Below are 16,941 nucleotides of genomic sequence, written 5' to 3'. Positions count from 1 at the left end.
GGCTCCTTTTATCTGTATAGAATCAAGAGTTAATATCTCCGGAAGGTGATTATTGAACAGGGGGGGATGTATACTTGATTGCTTTATTGTGTTTTTTTGCTGCCACATGTAAGAGATGTGCCTCTGGCAATGTGTTAACAGTCAAGTTCTTCATTCACTTTGATTACTGCGCAGCCTGTTTAGTTCGGCACGCTTGTTCGGCTGCAGGGGCGGTCCTGCATGGCACTCCATGTGACCGGGTGTGGCCTCATTCTCTTCCTTTCCTGACCGTCGGTTGCAGGAGACGAAAGTGGTTTCTCTGTTGGCTTGGGTCTTAGGAGGTGGTGGTGCCCGGCCATTGGGAGTATAAAGGTGCCATTTAATGTTTGCTATAAGTCCATATTAAAGGCGCAAGCTATGGAGGACTACTCCCTCTTTACCTAAATCTAATATTGTGAGGAGGCTTTGGTATATCCGCCTGCTCAACTATGTTCCACATGCCTCAATAAAATAGTGATCTCTAAAAGAAATAAGATGTTTAGTAAACCTGAGCCGTCAACCTCTGAGGGTTCTCCATCCCGCAAGGTGCGTTCTCTACACTCATCTCTGATTACACATGCAGCTCCCTAGTGCACTTCTAATCCTCCTGCAGGAGGGGCCATGTTGCCGCCTGATTTTGCTGAGCAGTTGCAAACGGCGGTATCTGCAGACTTTATTGCTTTACCTCGCCCGGCTAAGTGCAAGCGAAAGGTTAAACATTGCTATCCTTCCCAGGGGTCATTTACTCCATTGGATGTATCTGAGACTAGATTATCCGCTGATGCAGAGGATTCAGATACTTTGGAGGACTCTCTCTCTGGGTCAGAATCTGCGGCCTCTAAACCTCCGGCTGCGGAGGAACCAAACTTACACTTTTTATTAAAAGAGGTATTGGCTACTTTAGAGGTTCCAGAACCGAAGTTACCGGAGGAACCTTCTATTCCTAAGCATGATAAAGTTTATGAGGACATGGTAGTGCCCCAGACTTTCCCGGTTCCTGTAAAAATGGCAAATATTATTAAGAATGAATGAGAGAGACTTGGATAGTCTTTCTCCCCCTTCTTCTGCGTTTAAAAAATTGTTCCCGGTTCCAGACTCTCAGCTAGAATTGTGGGGATCTGTCCCTAAGGTGTATGGAGCTATCTCCATGCTTGCTATGTGCACCACTATCCCGCTTGAGGATAGTTCGTCGTTTAAGGAACCCATGGATAAGAAATTAGAGACCCTGTTAAGAAAGTTGTTTCTGCACACAGGGTTCATGTTTTAACCTGCAGCCACGGTTGCTGAGCTGGCGGGAGCCGCTACCTATTGGTGTGACTCTCTATCAGAGATAGATAACCCTGAGGGTATCTAATTCGTTTATTTGTGATGCTAATATGCAGATAATTCGCTTGAATGCTAAGACATCAGGCTTTCCTGTTCTGGCCCGGAGGGCTCTGTGGTTGAAGTCGTGGTCTACTGATATGACGTCCAAATCCTAGATTGCTTTCCCTTCCATTTAAGGGAAAGATTATTTTCTGTCTAGGCCTGGACTCTATCATATCCACAGTCACGGGGGGGGGGCAAGGGTGCCTTTCTACCGCAGTATAAGAAGAATAAACCTAAGGGTCCTAATTTTCGTCCCTTTTGTTCGGAAAAGTCCCAACGACAGCAGCCTGCCGCTAAAAACGAGCAGTCCAAGGGATATTGGAAACATTCTCAATCTTGGAATAAAGCCAAGCAGAGCAAGAAGCCCGCCAAGACAAAATCGACATTAAGGGACATCCCCTGATACATCTATGGATCTCGTAGGGGGCAGACTATCTCTTTTCGCTGAGGCTTGTATGAGAGACGTCCAGGATCCTTGGGTTCTGGAAGTTGTTGCCCAGGGTTACAGGATAGGTTTCAAAACTCATCCTCCCAGGGGCAGATTCCTTTTGTCAAATCTATCATCACAACTAGATAAACGGAATGCATTTCTAGAGTGCGTGAGGGATCTCTCCTCTATAGGAGTAATTGTACCGGTACCTCTAGCAGAAAGGGCTCTAGGGTACTATTCAAACCTTTTCGTGGTACCAAAGAAGGAAGGCACATTAAGCCTGATTCTGGACCTAAAGTGCTTGAACAAGTTTCTGTCGGTTCCATCGTTCAAAATGAAGACAATAAGGTCTATACTGCCCCTAGTTCAAGAGGGTCAGTTTATGACTACGATAGATTTGAAGGACGCTTACCTTCATGTGCCAATACACAAGGATCACTTCAGGTTCTTAAGGTTCGCCTTTCTGGATCAGCACTTCCAGTTTGTAGCTCTTCCCTTTGGGCTGGCTTCTGCTCCAAGAATCTTCACGAAGACTCTGGGAGCTCTGCTCGCGGTGGCGAGATCCTGAGGGATAGCAGTTGCTCCTTATCTGGATGACATCCTGGTTCAGGCTCCGTCCTACCGACTGGCAGAGGACCATTCGAGAGCTCTTTTCCTTCTGCGATCTCATGGATGAAAGATAAACTCAGGAAAGAGTTATCTGGTTCCCAGTACCAGAGTGGAGTTCCTGGGCACAATATTAGACTCTATAGCGATGAAAATATTCTTAATAGACCAGAGACATCACAAGATTGTCTCCAGCTGTCTTGCCCTTCAGTCCTCCTCAAGGCCATCAGTGGCCCGGATATCGAGGTGATTGGGCTCATGGTATCCACTATAGATGTAATTCCTTTCGCCAGATTCCATCTCCGGCCTCTTCAGCTGTGCATGCTGAGGCAGTGGAGCGTTGATCATTTGGACCTATCCCAACGATCTCCCTGGACAATGGGTTGAGGGAATCTCTCTCTTGGTGGCTCCATCCAGATCAGCTGTCCCAGGGGACATCCTTCTTCAGACCATCTTGGGAGATTGTGACTACAGACGCGAGTCTCTCAGGTTGGGGAGTGGTTTGGGGTGCCAAAGGGCAGGTGGAATCGGAAGGAGTCTCTTCTACCGATCAACATTCTGGAACTTCGGGCGATCTTCAATGCTCTGGGGGCTAGGCCCCTCCTGGGTTTGTCCAAGTTCATCAGTTTCCAGTCGGACAATATTACCTTGGTGGTTTACATCAACCATCAGGGGGGGAACAAGAAGCTCCCTAGCCATGAGGGAAGTATTTTGGATTCTGGAGTGGGCAGAGGCCCACGACTGCTCGCTATCAGCGATACACATCCCGGGTGTGGACATCTGGGAAGCGGATTTTCTCAGCAGACAGTCGTTTCATCCGGGGGAATGGTCTCTTCACCCTGAAGTGTTTGCGGAGATTTGCAACAGTTATGGGACTCCGGAGATAGACCTTATGTCGTCCAGACTCAACTTCAAGCTACCCAGATACGGGTCACGGTCCAGGGATCCCCAGGCGGAACTGATAGATGCCTTAGCAGTGCCTTGGGGATTCAACCTAGTTTACATATTTCCACCGTTGCCACTTCTACCTCGTGTAGTGGCATGCATCAAGCAGGAGCAAGCGTTAACTATTTTTATTGCTCCGTCATAGCCGCGGAGGACGTGTTTTGCAGATCTAGTGGGGATGTCAACGTCCCCTCCACGGAGGTTGCCCCATCGCAGGGATCTGCTGGTACAGGGTCCTTTTGTGCATCAGAATCTAGATTCTCTGAGGCTAACTGCGTGGAAAGCTTAGTCTTAGCTAGAAGAGGATTTTCTAAGAGGGTGATTGATACTCTCATTCAAGCCAGAAAGCCAGTCACCTGTCGCATCTATCATAAGATGTGGAGGACCTACTTACTCTGATGTGAAACTCGTGGATATTCCTGGCATAAGGTCAGGGTATCCAGGATTCTTTCCTTCCTCCAGGATGGTTTGGAGAAGGGACTTGCCGCTAGTTCCTTAAGGGGACAGATTTCGGCTCTATCTGTGTTGTTACACAAGAAGCTCGCTGAGCTCCCTGATATACAGTTTTTTTTTTCAGGCTCTGTCCAGGATCAGGCCTGTGTTTAGACATTCTGCTCCTCTTTGGTGTTTGAATCTGGTTCTGAAGGTTTTGCAGGGGGCTCTGTTCGAGCCTATGCATTCTCTTGACATTAAGACTTTGTCTTGGAAGGTTCTTTTTCTACTGGCCATTGCTTTGGCACGCAGTGTTTCTGAATTAGCGGCCTTGCAATGTGAGCCTCCTTACCTGGTTTTCCATGCAGATAAGGCTGTCCTGCGCACTGGACTGGGATTTCTCCCTAAGGTTGTGTCTGATCGCAATATTAATCAGGAAATTGTGGTTCCTTCCTTGTGTCCTAAACCCTTTTTTCAAAAGATCGGTTTCTTCATAACTTGGATGTGGTTCAAGCTTTGAAATTCTATCTTCAGGCTACGAAGGATTTCAGACAAACTTCAGCTTTGTTGTTTATTCGGGGAAGCGCAAGGGGCAGAAGGCTTCTTCCACTTCCCTATCCTTTTGGCTGAGGAACATGATTCACTTGGCTTATGAGACAGCGGGACATAAGCCTCCTCAAAGGATTACGGCTCACTCAACTAGAGCTGTGGCTTCTTCTTGGGTCTTCAAGAATGAGGCTTCTATGGAGCAGATTTGTAAGGCAGCTACCTGGTCCTCTTCACATAATTTTTTCAAAGTTTTACAAATTTGACGTTTTTGCTTTAGCTGAAGCTGCTTTTGGGAGAAAGGTTTTGCAGGCTGTGGTGCCCTCAGAATAGGTTGCGCCTCCTTTTTACCCTCCCGTTTTTCATTCAGTGTCCTCTAGATCTTGGGTATTTGTTTCCCACAAGTAATGAATGAAGCCGTGGACTCTCCTCGTATTAGATGGAAAACATAAATTATGCTTACCTGATAATTTAATTTCCATCTTTACGAGGAGAGTCCACGGCTCCCGTCTGGTTCTCCATTGGGCGGACCTAAATTTCTTTTGTTTTTTCTTCTGGCACCATTTATACCCTGATATGTCTCCTACTGTTCCTTGTTCCCTCAGCAGAATGACTGGGGGGGGGGGGAGCTATTTAAGCTTTTGGCTGGGGTGTCTTTTCCTCCTTCTGGAGACCAGGTTCTGTATTTCCCACAAGTAATGAATGAAGCCGTTGACTCTCCTAGTAACGATGGAAATTAAATTATCAGGTAACCATAATTTATGTTTTTTTGGCTACACATGTGCCTCTTGTCATTGACCAATCAGATTTGTTAAAGGGACATTGTACACTAGATTTTTCTTTGCATAAATGTTTTGTAGATGATCCATTTATATAGCCTATACAGGGTTTTTAAAAAAAAAATGTATAGTTTTGTTTATTTTTAAATACCATTGCGCTGATTTTCAGACTCCTAACCAAGCCCAAAAGTTTTAAAGAATACTGATGTATACATACTCCAGCTTGCTCCTGTTTGTGTAAAGGGTCTGGAAGGGGGGTGGGGGGGTCTGTTTTTTTTGCTATACACCCACTTTCAGTGGGTGTTCTAGATAACCTTTTCAACAGTGCTAAACTGGAAGTTTCTAAGTAAGTTTTTTTTTTTTTTCATTTTTAAAGAAACTTTATTGAAAGTCAACATAATACAATACACAGACATAAGTGTCAGCAAAGATACATCAATCAGTATTACAAAGTGAGATCTTTCAATATGTCGTTTGCTACATTTCTGAAAACAAATATCTTTAGTACAACCTGAGTTTACAGGTATAATTATACTGTATTGAAAGTAAACATCAAGTATCCCTCTTAACATTAAACTATGACGTGCAACGGAAAATACGATTCTCGTCGTGAGAGGAAAAAGAGATAAAGAATGAGAGAGATGAAAAGATAAAGAAAAAGATAAGAGTGGAATAAAGGAGAGAAGGGGAAGGGGGGGTTCTCATCAATGGGGGGAGGGGAAGAAGAAAAAAAAATCTAAGTAAGTTTTTAAATGGTTTTATACTGGATTTTTAGATCAGTATCTATGCATATCATTCTTTATAGTAGTGTCTGCAGTTATATTAAAAAAATGGTGTATACTGTCCCTTTAAGCTAGATACTAGTAGTGCATTGCTGACTTTGCATTCGTTTAACGCCAACTTCCTAACACGGGGGCCGCAGATCAGTATTTTAAAAGCCTTATAAATTTATGACTATTGATTACACAAATATTAATATATTTATAAAAAAATATCCAGTTGCACAGATTTAGGTAAGTTTCCAGGGTCCAGTTATGAAATGTGGGAATTTTTCATTTAAAATTGATTGTTCATGATTAGTTTAAGCGCAAACTAATCTCTAGGTATGGATGGGTTGTTTATGAACAGCTGTGTCTAGAATGGATGAGGTTTATTTTACTTTGACATAATTATGAAAAAAGGAAAACACATAGTGGTGTCGTTTTCCTTAACACACATATCCACAGTCAAGAAATACACCAGGTTCTTTGTTGAGATTTTGTTTATTGATCAGGTACCAAGTTGATCAACATGGGAGAATTATGCAGACAGCAAATTCTGAAGCTGGGTGGTCAACATGTATCCACCAGTGATATTTGACTTAAAGATCTGGTTGGTGGTTAAAATACCTATTCTAATACATCTGTTTTCCTATACTTGTTACATTTTACAAGAATGAGGAACAATTCAATAAGTTAGTTTCCCTTTGAACCACCTGTCAGCAAAATAGCATACACTCTGTTTGACCTACCCTAGTCTCCTGTGCACTGACCTAGTGCACAGAAAACCATTCATGTGACTTCTCTAATTTTTCATAGGGAGAGAAATACAGCAATTAACCATTTGTTATCCTACAGATAGTTGCCTTGCCCAATGTTAAGGTAACATACTCACATGACAGGAGTTTTCAAACAAGATGGAAGAAAAGGCAATTAGACACAAATAATGCATAAGCAAAAATATCCACTGTGGCCTATCTGACTGAAAAAGCCCCCTTAAAAATATCCAGCTACCTCCAATATTTTTAATTTTTTAATTTTATTGAGGTTTACCAAGTGGTACAAAATAGGCAGATTACAACACACAAGCAAACAGTCTTGAAACACTTACAATAATAAGAAGTTATAACCATTTTTAAAAAAACAATGAGAAAGCACATTAATTATGACATTTCAAATTCAACAGTACCATATTGCAGGACCTTCTAACTGATAAAAGGGGTCACTCTTGGACCCTATTGACCTTTGGGGAACTTAATTGAAAGAAGGCAATAGGAATATAGGGGACCACTTTTGGGTCCTGATGGGTGTTAAAACCTAATTTTTACAATTATATAGTCGAAGTGTTCTAAACAAACTGCATTGGTATAGAGAGAAACCATTAAACTGAAATATCAAACCACATCTGATGCAATGTAAGGCTTATGAGCCCACCCTAATAGGTAGTAGAAAGGCGCATATTGTGCAATTTGTACCCCCTCACATATATGGTATAGCTTGTAATAAGCATGCATTTTCAACTATCAATATAGTGTCATAGCAGACAATAAACCAGTACATAACAAAATGAGTAAATATTATAACAGTTTATTGGTCTATCTGTGACTAATCCCAATAGACTATTACTATAGTAATGAAATACTTAATATCAGGGGATGTATGTTAGATTCTTCAATAGGGCCACTCTATATCTTATGAAGGGATATCAATGAATGGATATCACAGAGGTCTGAATGTTACTCTAGTGTACGTGAAACGAAGAGATTCTTGCTTCACTTGTAAATCAATAATTGAAACTTTACCCCCATCTAGTGGAGAAACCTGGTATCTATGTAAAATCTCATAACAGCTTGCTGTATACCCAGGGGAACATTTTCTAATATTTCAAAAATGTAGCGGCAGTGAGTATAAAAGGTTCTACACAATTAACACAGTCTTAGACCCTAATACTTATAGAGGCAAGATATCATATACGGGAATAAAACTCCTCTGAACATGTAGGAGGCAAGAAAAACTACTTTAACACTACTAAGCAAATTACTTATTGCCATCTGCCAGACTTGATAGGAGGAAGTTAACATAATATATATAAGTGCTTGTATAAGCTCCGGCAAATGTCAAGGAATGTAATGGGAGAGACTACAGACATATAATGAACCAATGGTATGATATTCACATCTATTTAATAAAATTAAACCGTAAATGGCCGTTAATTCTAAGGTAAACCGTTTGTTCTATATATATCTGGGGACCTGGGGCTTCAGACCCATATGTCATTGTAGGTAGTTCCGATTGATAGATAGGGGTAACAGGGAGTTCAGTTGCGTTATTAAATAGAGATTAATGCAGAAACTGTAAAAGTGTGTCTTAAGATCTGTCAGGGTGCCAGGAATCAGACTGAGACAAGAAGTGCAAAAATAATCACACCTTTATTAATAACAAAAATAATAAAAAGTCCATAAGTTAAATAACAAGCCAGGAGTCAAAACCAGAACTGATAGTCAGACGAGCCGAGTCAGGAGCCAAAGTGAGTAGTCAGACGACCCGGAATCAGGAACAAGGAGAACAGCAAGTCAGGAACAAGCCAGGTATCAGGAACCAGAAGAGACGTCAGACTAGCCAGGTAATACACAGGAACTCACAAACAGGTCTGAGACAACGCAAGGGCAAAGCATACTGAACAGAGGCCCTTTAAATAATAAGTGATGACATCACAATTCTGAGACTGCAACCTGTTTTACACGGATGATGTACAACAGTCTGACCATAAGAGGGTGTGCAGGAAATGAGCAGATTCACACACTCTGAACCAGATTCAGCAAGAAAGGTGAGTAAAATGGCTGCCAGCAGCACATGGCAAACAAAGCAGGGAAAAACCCCTTACAGTACCCTCCCCCCAATGACCCCTCCCCCCGCGGGAGGACAAAAGGCTTATTGGGGAAACGGGCATGGAAGGCACAGAGGAGGGCGGGAGCGTGAAAATCAGAGGAGGGAACCCATGAATGCTCCTCCAGTGAACCAAATACTGTACGCGACCCCTGGACATACGAGAATTAATAATGCTGCTGACCTCATATTCTTCATGGTTGTCAACAAAGATAGGACGGGGATGAGGCAACACAGTGGTAAACCGATTACAAACCAATGGTTTCAAGAGGGAGACATGAAAAACATTGGAGATGCACATTGCAGGAGCAAGGTCAAGAGTATAGGCTACAGGATTGACCCGTCGGAGTATCCGAAAAGGACCAACATAACGGGGAGCCAGTTTATTGGAAGGCACATGAAGGTTCAAGTTGCGGGAGGACAGCCAAACCCTCTCACCAACCTGGTAGGAAGACGCCTATGATCAGCCTGGAACTTTTGCCGCTGCATAGAACGATGAAGGCAATCCTGAATCTGCACCCACATGGAATGGAGTTGCTGGAGATGCTCCTCCAAAGCCGGAATTCCCTGAGACATGAATCGGGCAACAAGGATGGTTGAAACCCATAATTCGCCATGAACGGGTATAACTGGGAGGAAGCATTAATAGCACTATTACGAGCGAACTCTGCCCAAGGTAACAGTTCAGACCAATTATTGTGGGGATCTGAGACATAGCAATGGAGGAACTGTTCCAGAGCTTGATTAGACCGTTCCGCAGCCCCATTGGATTGAGGGTGATATGCAGAGGAGAAGGAAAGCTGGATTCCCATTTGAGCACAAAAGGAACGCCAAAATCTGGAGACAAACTGGCTACCCCGGGCCGACACTATCTCCTTGGGTAACCCATGTAAACGGAAGACCTCCCAGGAAAAAATAAAAGCAAGCTCCTGAGCAGTAGTTAACGTCTTCAAGGGAATGCAATGTGACATTTTAGAAAAATGGTCAACCGCCATTAGGATAACAGTATTGCCATTGGAAACAGGGAGCTCAACAATGAAGTCCATGGAAAGATGTGTCCAAGGACGCTCACCATTAGCAATAGGTTGAAGAAGACCCACAGGTAGACGTCGAGGATTCTTATTCTGTGCACAGACTGATCAGGAGGCAACATACGCAGCAACATCAGAACGAAGACCTGGCCACCAGAATTGTCGAGTGACAGACCAAATCATTTGGTTCTTGCCCAGGTGACCTGCGGCTTTAGGATAGTGGTAAGTGTGCAATAGTTTAGTTTGAAGATTCTCAGGTACAAAGCACTTACCACTAGGTTTTTCAGGAGGTGCATTGGTTTGTGCAGCCAGGGTCTCCTCCCCTAAGGGAGAAGTAAAATCAGTATGTATGGTGGCCAAAATATGATCAGGAGGTATAACTGGAATAGGTACAGACTTCTCCTTGGACAGAGGCGAAAATTGACGAGAGAGGGCATCAGCCCTAATATTCTTACTACCAGACAGGTAGGAGACCACATAATTAAACCGAGACAAAAATAGCACCCATCTGGCCTTTCGGGGCGACAAACGTTTTGCTTTTGATAGATAAGTCAAATTCTTGTGGTCAGTAAGAATGAGCACTGGTACTCTAGTACCCTCGAGATGGTGCCTCCATTCCTTGAGTGCCAAAATTATGGCCAGTAATTCCCTGTCGGCAATTTTTTATAATTGCACTCCGCCGGAGACAAATTTTTTTAGAAGAAACCGCACGGATGCAAGGAACCGTCAGGCGTAGGATGTTGAGACAAGAGGGCACCTACTCCAGTCTCAGACGCATCGACCTCAAGAACAAAGGGCAGGACAGGGTTAGGATGAGCCAGAACTGGAGCGGCAGCAAAGGCAGTCTTAAGACTCTCAAAAGCATTATTGGCAGTAGGTGACCAGTGGAGTGGATCATTCTCCTTACGGGTCATGTCAGTGATAGGTTTGACCAAGGAAGAAAAGTTTTTAATAAACTTCCTATAGTTATTGGCAAAGCCCAAAAAACGTTGAATAGAGCGAAGACCAACCGGGCGAGGCCACTGCAGGACTGCAGGCAACTTGTCAGGGTCCATGGAGAACCCTGCAACAGAGATTACATAACCTAGAAAGGTTACTTGAGTCTGATGGAACTCACATTTCTTGAGTTTACAAAACAGGCCGTTCTCAAGTAGTCTTTGAAGTACCCATGTAACATCAGAACGATGAGCCTCAAGAGTGGGTGAGTGTATGAGGATATCATCTAAGTAGACCACAACACACTGTTGCAACATATCTCGTAGAACATCATTAATAAATTCCTGGAAAACAGCTGGAGCATTACATAGGCCAAAGGGCATTACAAGATACTCATAATGCCCGCTCCTGGTGTTAAATGCTGTTTTCCATTCGTGGCCCTTCTTAATCCTAACGAGATTGTATGCTCCTCTCAAATTAAGTTTAGAAAAACTCCCTTGATGCGGTCAAAGAGTTCCGTAATGAGCGGATTAGGGTAATCATTCTTAATGGTAAGACGATTAAGACCCCTATAATCGATGCATGGTCTTAACTCGCCACCCTTTTTCTTCACAAAGAAGAAGCCAGCCCCTGCAGGAGAGCAGGATTTGTGGATGATCCCCTGTGACAGAGCATCGGCAACATACTCCTCCATAGCACAATTCTCTGCAACCGAGAGAGGGTAAACCTGGCCCAAAGAGGAATGGCTCCGGGTTGCAGGTCTATGGCACAATCGTAAGACCGGTGAGGAGGCAACGTACCAGTACGCACCTTGTCAAAAACGTCTTGGAACTCTCGGTACTCCTCAGGCAATTGAGATACCGAAGAAGTGCACAGAACTTTGACTGGTTTCCGAAGACAAGTGGAAATACATTGCGGAGACCACAACAAAATTTTGGACCTACGCCAGTTGAGACTGGGATTGTGCTTTTGGAGCGAGGGATAACCCAGAACAACCGGAAAATGCGGAGAGTTAATCACCTGGAACTGGAGGGTTTCAAAATGGAGAACCCCAACAGACATGGATAACAGAGTGGTTTGGTGAGTAACGAGTGCAGGCTGAAGAGGCCTGCCATCAATGGCCTCAATAGCAAGCGGAACGGACCAAGGCAATACAGGAATGGAGTGCTGTGATACAAAAGCACTGTCAATGAAATAGCTTGCAGCATCGGAGTCGACAAGAGCCTGGGTGACTATGGAGGACTCCACCCAGGAAAGGACAACCGTGACCAAAGGTTTCTTCTTTAGCGGTTCAGGGGACAAGTATAAACCACCCAAGGTCGGCTTCTGACAGGACCCTAGGTGCGAGCATTTAACCGGCCGTGTAGGACAAAACTTTAAAAGGTGGCCCTGTAACCCGCAAAAGAGACAGAGCCCCTCCCTCCTCCTAAAGGCCCTCTCCATCGCAGAGAGACGCGTAAATCCCAACTGCATCGGCACAGCAGTACCTGGTGACTCGGGACCAGGAGACATGGGAGGAGAGGGAGGCATGGGTGGGAACGACAACATAGAAGACATCGATACAGGAGGCTTCTGCAAGCTCTCCTTGAAAGAGGACGTCTCTCTGAGTCTCACACCAAAGCCTTGAGATCCTCTGGTAAATCTCTGGCAGCAACTTTGTCTTTAATCACATCAGAAAGCCCATGAAAAAAGGCGGCAACAAGGGCTTCATTGTTCCAACCAACCTCTGCGGCAAGCGTATGGAACTCAGTGGCATACTGAGCAACAGATCTCATACCTTGCTGAATGGACATGAGTCATTTGGCAGCAGAGGAGGAGTGAGCCAGAACATCAAATACCCTTCGAAAAGGAGGTCACAAATTCAGGGTAATTAGAAATCACAGGTTTATTAGTCTCCCACAAGGGATCAGCCCAGGCAAGGGCCGTGTCAGAGAGTAAAGAGATGAGAAATCCCACCTTAGCTCTGTCAGAGGGAAACGCCTGAGGTAACATCTCAAAGTAAATGCCCACCTGGTTCAAAAACCCTCTGCACTGATTAGGATCGCCTCCATAACGCTGTGGTAGAGGTGCATAACCGAACATGCTCCTGGTAGGACTAGGTGCAGCAGCGGAAACAGGAGCAGCCATAACTTGTGGGACACTCTGGTCCAAATGTGCAGTGCGAGTCAGCAGGGTTTGCAGGGCTAGTGCAAATTGATCCAAGCAGTGATCCTATTCCTCAATCCTGCAAATGATTGTAGGTAAAGGTAAATTATTAACGTCAGACATCAGACTAGCCAGGTAATACACAGGAACTCACAAACAGGTCTGAGACAACGCAAGGGCAAAGCATACTGAACAGAGGCCCTTTAAATAATAAGTGATAACATCACAATTCTGAGATTGCAACCTGTCTCACACGGATGATGTACAACAGTCTGACCATAAGAAGGCGTGCAAGAAATGAGCAGCATCACACACTCTGAACCAGATTCAGCAAGAAAGGTAAGTAAAATGGCTGCCAGCAGCACATGGCAAATAAAGAAGGGAAAAAACCCTGACAGGATCCTACCCCACACCGGTGCTCTAGAGTCCCTAGCCCACTCCAGACCTTTGAAATCTAAAGTTCCTAATATGATTATGCCATCCAATGCCGACTTTTATTTGAAGCAATACTAGTGTCAGGAGCCCGTTTTCAGCCCTAGTCGGTTTGAGAAGCAGACTGAAATACCCAATACCGGTTCTACCGTCTTGTACCTTTTGGTCTGCTAGGAAAACAAACAGAGACTTCCACTTGGTGGCCAGAGGACATCCTCCCGATCGATCTCCAATTAGTAGTCTCAAAGTTGTAAGAACCTAGGCATTGCAGGCTGCGTCACAATCTAATAGCACAACAGTTCCCCAGGGCCAAGTACTAAAACATAAATAAAAAGAAAGAAGTGCTCAACCTGGGAACGAACAATAGCATAATAGCTTGTTTTATGGCTAGTTAAACCCAAGAAGTAGCCTCTTTTTGCTCAACATGTGCCTTTCACAGAGAAGAACGTTCCTGAAGCATATCAGTCTGATCCTGACTTCACAGTACAGTCCAGCCCCAAAATACCAGGCAATTCCTCTCTGAATGAGAGAAACAGCAAAACCCCAGACGTACGTTTCGCCTATTGTGGGCCTCGTCAGTGAGGTGCAGCCATATCCCTCTAGGCACACTGAGCAACGGGTCCACGTCTAGATTCCTACATCACACTTAGAGAGACTTCCCTAAGTGTCATAATTTGCATAAATAAAAAGAGAGAAGTGCTCAACCTGGGAACGAACAATAGCATAATAGCTTGTTCTATGGCTAGTTACCACCCAAGAAGTAACCTCTTTTTGCTCAACATGTGCCTTTCACAGAGAAAAACTTTCCTGAGGCATATAAGTCTGATCCTGACTTCACAGTACAGTCCAACCCCGAAATACAAGGCAATCCCTCTCTGAACGAGAGAAACAGCAAAACCCCAGATGTACGTTTCGGCCTAGGTTCTACCGTCTTGTACCTTTTGGTCTGCTAGGAAAACAAACAGAGACTTGGTGGCCAGAGGACATCCTCCCGATCGATCTCCAATTAGTAGTCTCAAAGTTGTAAGAACCTGGGCATTGCAGGCTGCGTCACAATCTAATAGCAGAACAGTTCCCCAGGGCCAAGTACTAAAACACTGCCTCCCGGACTCTGCTGCTGGCCTCCGTGTGCTGGAAAGGAGACCCTGACCAAATTCACCTCAGCTGCCTCCATTAGGTCGCAGCTTGAACCATACAAGTGGCTGCAACTGGTAGCCGGATCTGCAGAATCTCTCTGCACTTTTTCTTCCGTTACGAGTGTAGGTGCCGTATCTTCCGCATTCAGGTTAGGTACCTCTCCTCCCTCCAATTTGTTCTCGCTGCTCCCAGTCGGTCGTGCAGCTGCAAGGAGTGTTGAAGCGAAATCTCCATCATCCTCCTCTTCATTTGGGAAATCATGTTGAAAGCAGTTTGCAATAAGCCTACCAAGCCTTTGAAAGGGGTTCTCGAGTAGCTCAATGGTAGGTGCTTCCACTTCTCGGATAGTTGGCACCATGTTTATTTAGGGCTCTTTTATCTTATTTCAAAGATTGATAGATTGATCAAAAAAACTAAAACAAACTGTACAGTTACAGTTGAACTGGTTTGGTAACCCAGGGTCCTGGGGGGTATATATGCGGTAGCTTTAACTACCCTGACAGTCAGCCAATGAAGGCCTCTCGACCTCGTGGCCAGTCACAGTGCATTCAGCTGAGGAACAAAGGTAGGTCCGTATGGTGTTAGATATTCCCAGACTTCTCTTAAACAGCACAAGGTTGTGTGGCTTATGTTTTCCAACAAGAAAATTAAGTTAGAGTTAAAAAATAACTCCAAAATAGCTGATTAATACCAGGAACTCTTCACACACATGTCCTGCCGCAACAGCTATAGGCTCAGCCCCCTACCTCCATTATTTTACAGTGGTGTTATTGCATTGACTTCTGCGGACACAACTTTTATATGCATTGTGAAAGAACAATGAAAACAACATTTGCCTACTGTGGTCAGGAGTTTATCTACACACTAAATTTCCCTGTCTAATGCTTAAGAGGAAATGTAACCATTTGGGATTGTAATACAAAATGTTTATGTGTATTAACAGGGACGAAACTACAGGGGATGCAGAGGTCGCAACTGCGACTGGACCTGTGAGGGTGGGGACCCAGCTTCAAAAAACAATTTTTTTATTTTTTTTTAATAAAAAATGTTGATCTTCCACTGCCTGCACTGATATCATGTGAGTGTGACATGATACATGTATGTGTGTGTGTGTGTGTGTGTGTATGTTTGCAGAACCAGCAAATTACAGACCTTGTTACTACAGCATGGGGGGTAAACAGTGTCACTATACAGTACCACTATATACAGTACGGGGGGCTGGACCATGTCACTGACTACTGTGGTCACTTTATAAAGTACTGGGGCGGGTAGGGTCAGGCCAGCCATCTCACAGGCAGATTACAGACTGTGTCACTAACTCACTATATACAGTACTGGTGGGTTAAACAGTGTCACTATATACAGTAATAGGGGGTCAAACCATCTCACAGACTGTGGGCACAGGGTACCTCCTTTTGCAGACATGTAATCTGATTCACATTTTTTTCTGTGTTAAATGTAAAAAAAAAAAAAAAAAGATATGTATCAAATTCACCTTTTTTTTTGGGGGGGGGGGGGGTAGGGGGAGATTCTTGCACCTGGGCCCTGTGGTTTCTAGTTAGGCCTCTGTGTATTAATAAAAGCTTTGTAGTATACTTAACTACTTCATCCCCTTTTTCTGCAATTTAACTTTGAAAAGGTCTCCAGCATCTCTCGGCTCTCCAGAGGTTTTGGGAACTATATTTCCCATGATGCTCAGCCAGCATATTAGCATGGGAAATGTAGTTCCAAAACCTCTGGTGGGCCATGTTTGAAGATGTCTGTGCTAACGTATACACCTTCTCTCACTCTGTGACAGCATGAAAAGTTATACAGTCAGAAGCATGCACAGTATTTGACTGTGTTTATCCTTTTGCAGTGGGCAAACTTAAAAAAAAAAAAGAAAAAAAAAAAAAAAGATTTTTGTTTAAAAATAATATGCTCTAAAGATAAACATTTTATTTGCGCACTAAAATTACCATTAGACCACTGCATTGAAAATTGATCTGCATAACATAGGGGGAAAATATCAAGTGTAAAAAACTTTTACTTTTTCAGGGAAGTCCATGGATGCAAATAATCTCCTGCGCTGATCTAAGCTAAAAGCTGGATTGGGTAAACTGCTAGATAACTATTCCACACTGCATCCTTTGTGGGGGATGGGGGAGGGAGACAGAGATAAATTACAGCCAAATCAAACATACTTTTTTCTAATTTGCACTTTATCTTTTTCAGATTATGTTAATTATGTCAATGTCACTGAAGCTGTTTTAAGCACCAATGGCAGCGATAAAGGCAAGTATCATGAGTGCTTAATTACCCCTTCAAGTGAAAAACTTCATTTCAGAAAACGTATCTAATAGCACTAAATGTTACGTAATCTTGGTTAGTTAGTATATATAAAAGATCATCAATATTACAGAAAATGTAATGTTTCCTTGAACGTCAGTGCTTAGTTTGTTGTTTCCTCTGATTTCATATGCCAGCTAGTTTTCATTTTGTCAGAAGGATTT

The 16,941-nt window shown here is 43.7% G+C and overlaps 1 protein-coding gene across 3 annotated transcripts in view; it reads left to right on the top strand.

Annotated features, from left to right (window-relative positions):
• The window catches only part of SLC38A9 (solute carrier family 38 member 9), a 246,550-nt gene that overhangs the window by 160,530 nt on the left and 69,079 nt on the right, over positions 1 to 16,941 (top strand). For all 3 annotated transcript variants that reach the window (XR_008400608.1, XM_053701283.1, XM_053701285.1), the window contains exon 6: positions 16,664 to 16,723. Coding sequence is in view for 2 of the 3 variants with exons in the window: in XM_053701283.1 (XP_053557258.1) it covers positions 16,664 to 16,723 (60 nt within the window). In the remaining variant the exon portion in view is untranslated. The remainder of the gene's footprint in view (positions 1 to 16,663; positions 16,724 to 16,941) is intronic.

The sequence above is a fragment of the Bombina bombina genome, chromosome 2 (genome assembly GCF_027579735.1).
Source record: "Bombina bombina isolate aBomBom1 chromosome 2, aBomBom1.pri, whole genome shotgun sequence".
Lineage (NCBI taxonomy): Eukaryota > Metazoa > Chordata > Amphibia > Anura > Bombinatoridae > Bombina > Bombina bombina.
The sequence above is the reverse complement of the archived record's forward strand: the minus strand, read 5'-3'. Positions and strand labels throughout refer to the sequence as shown.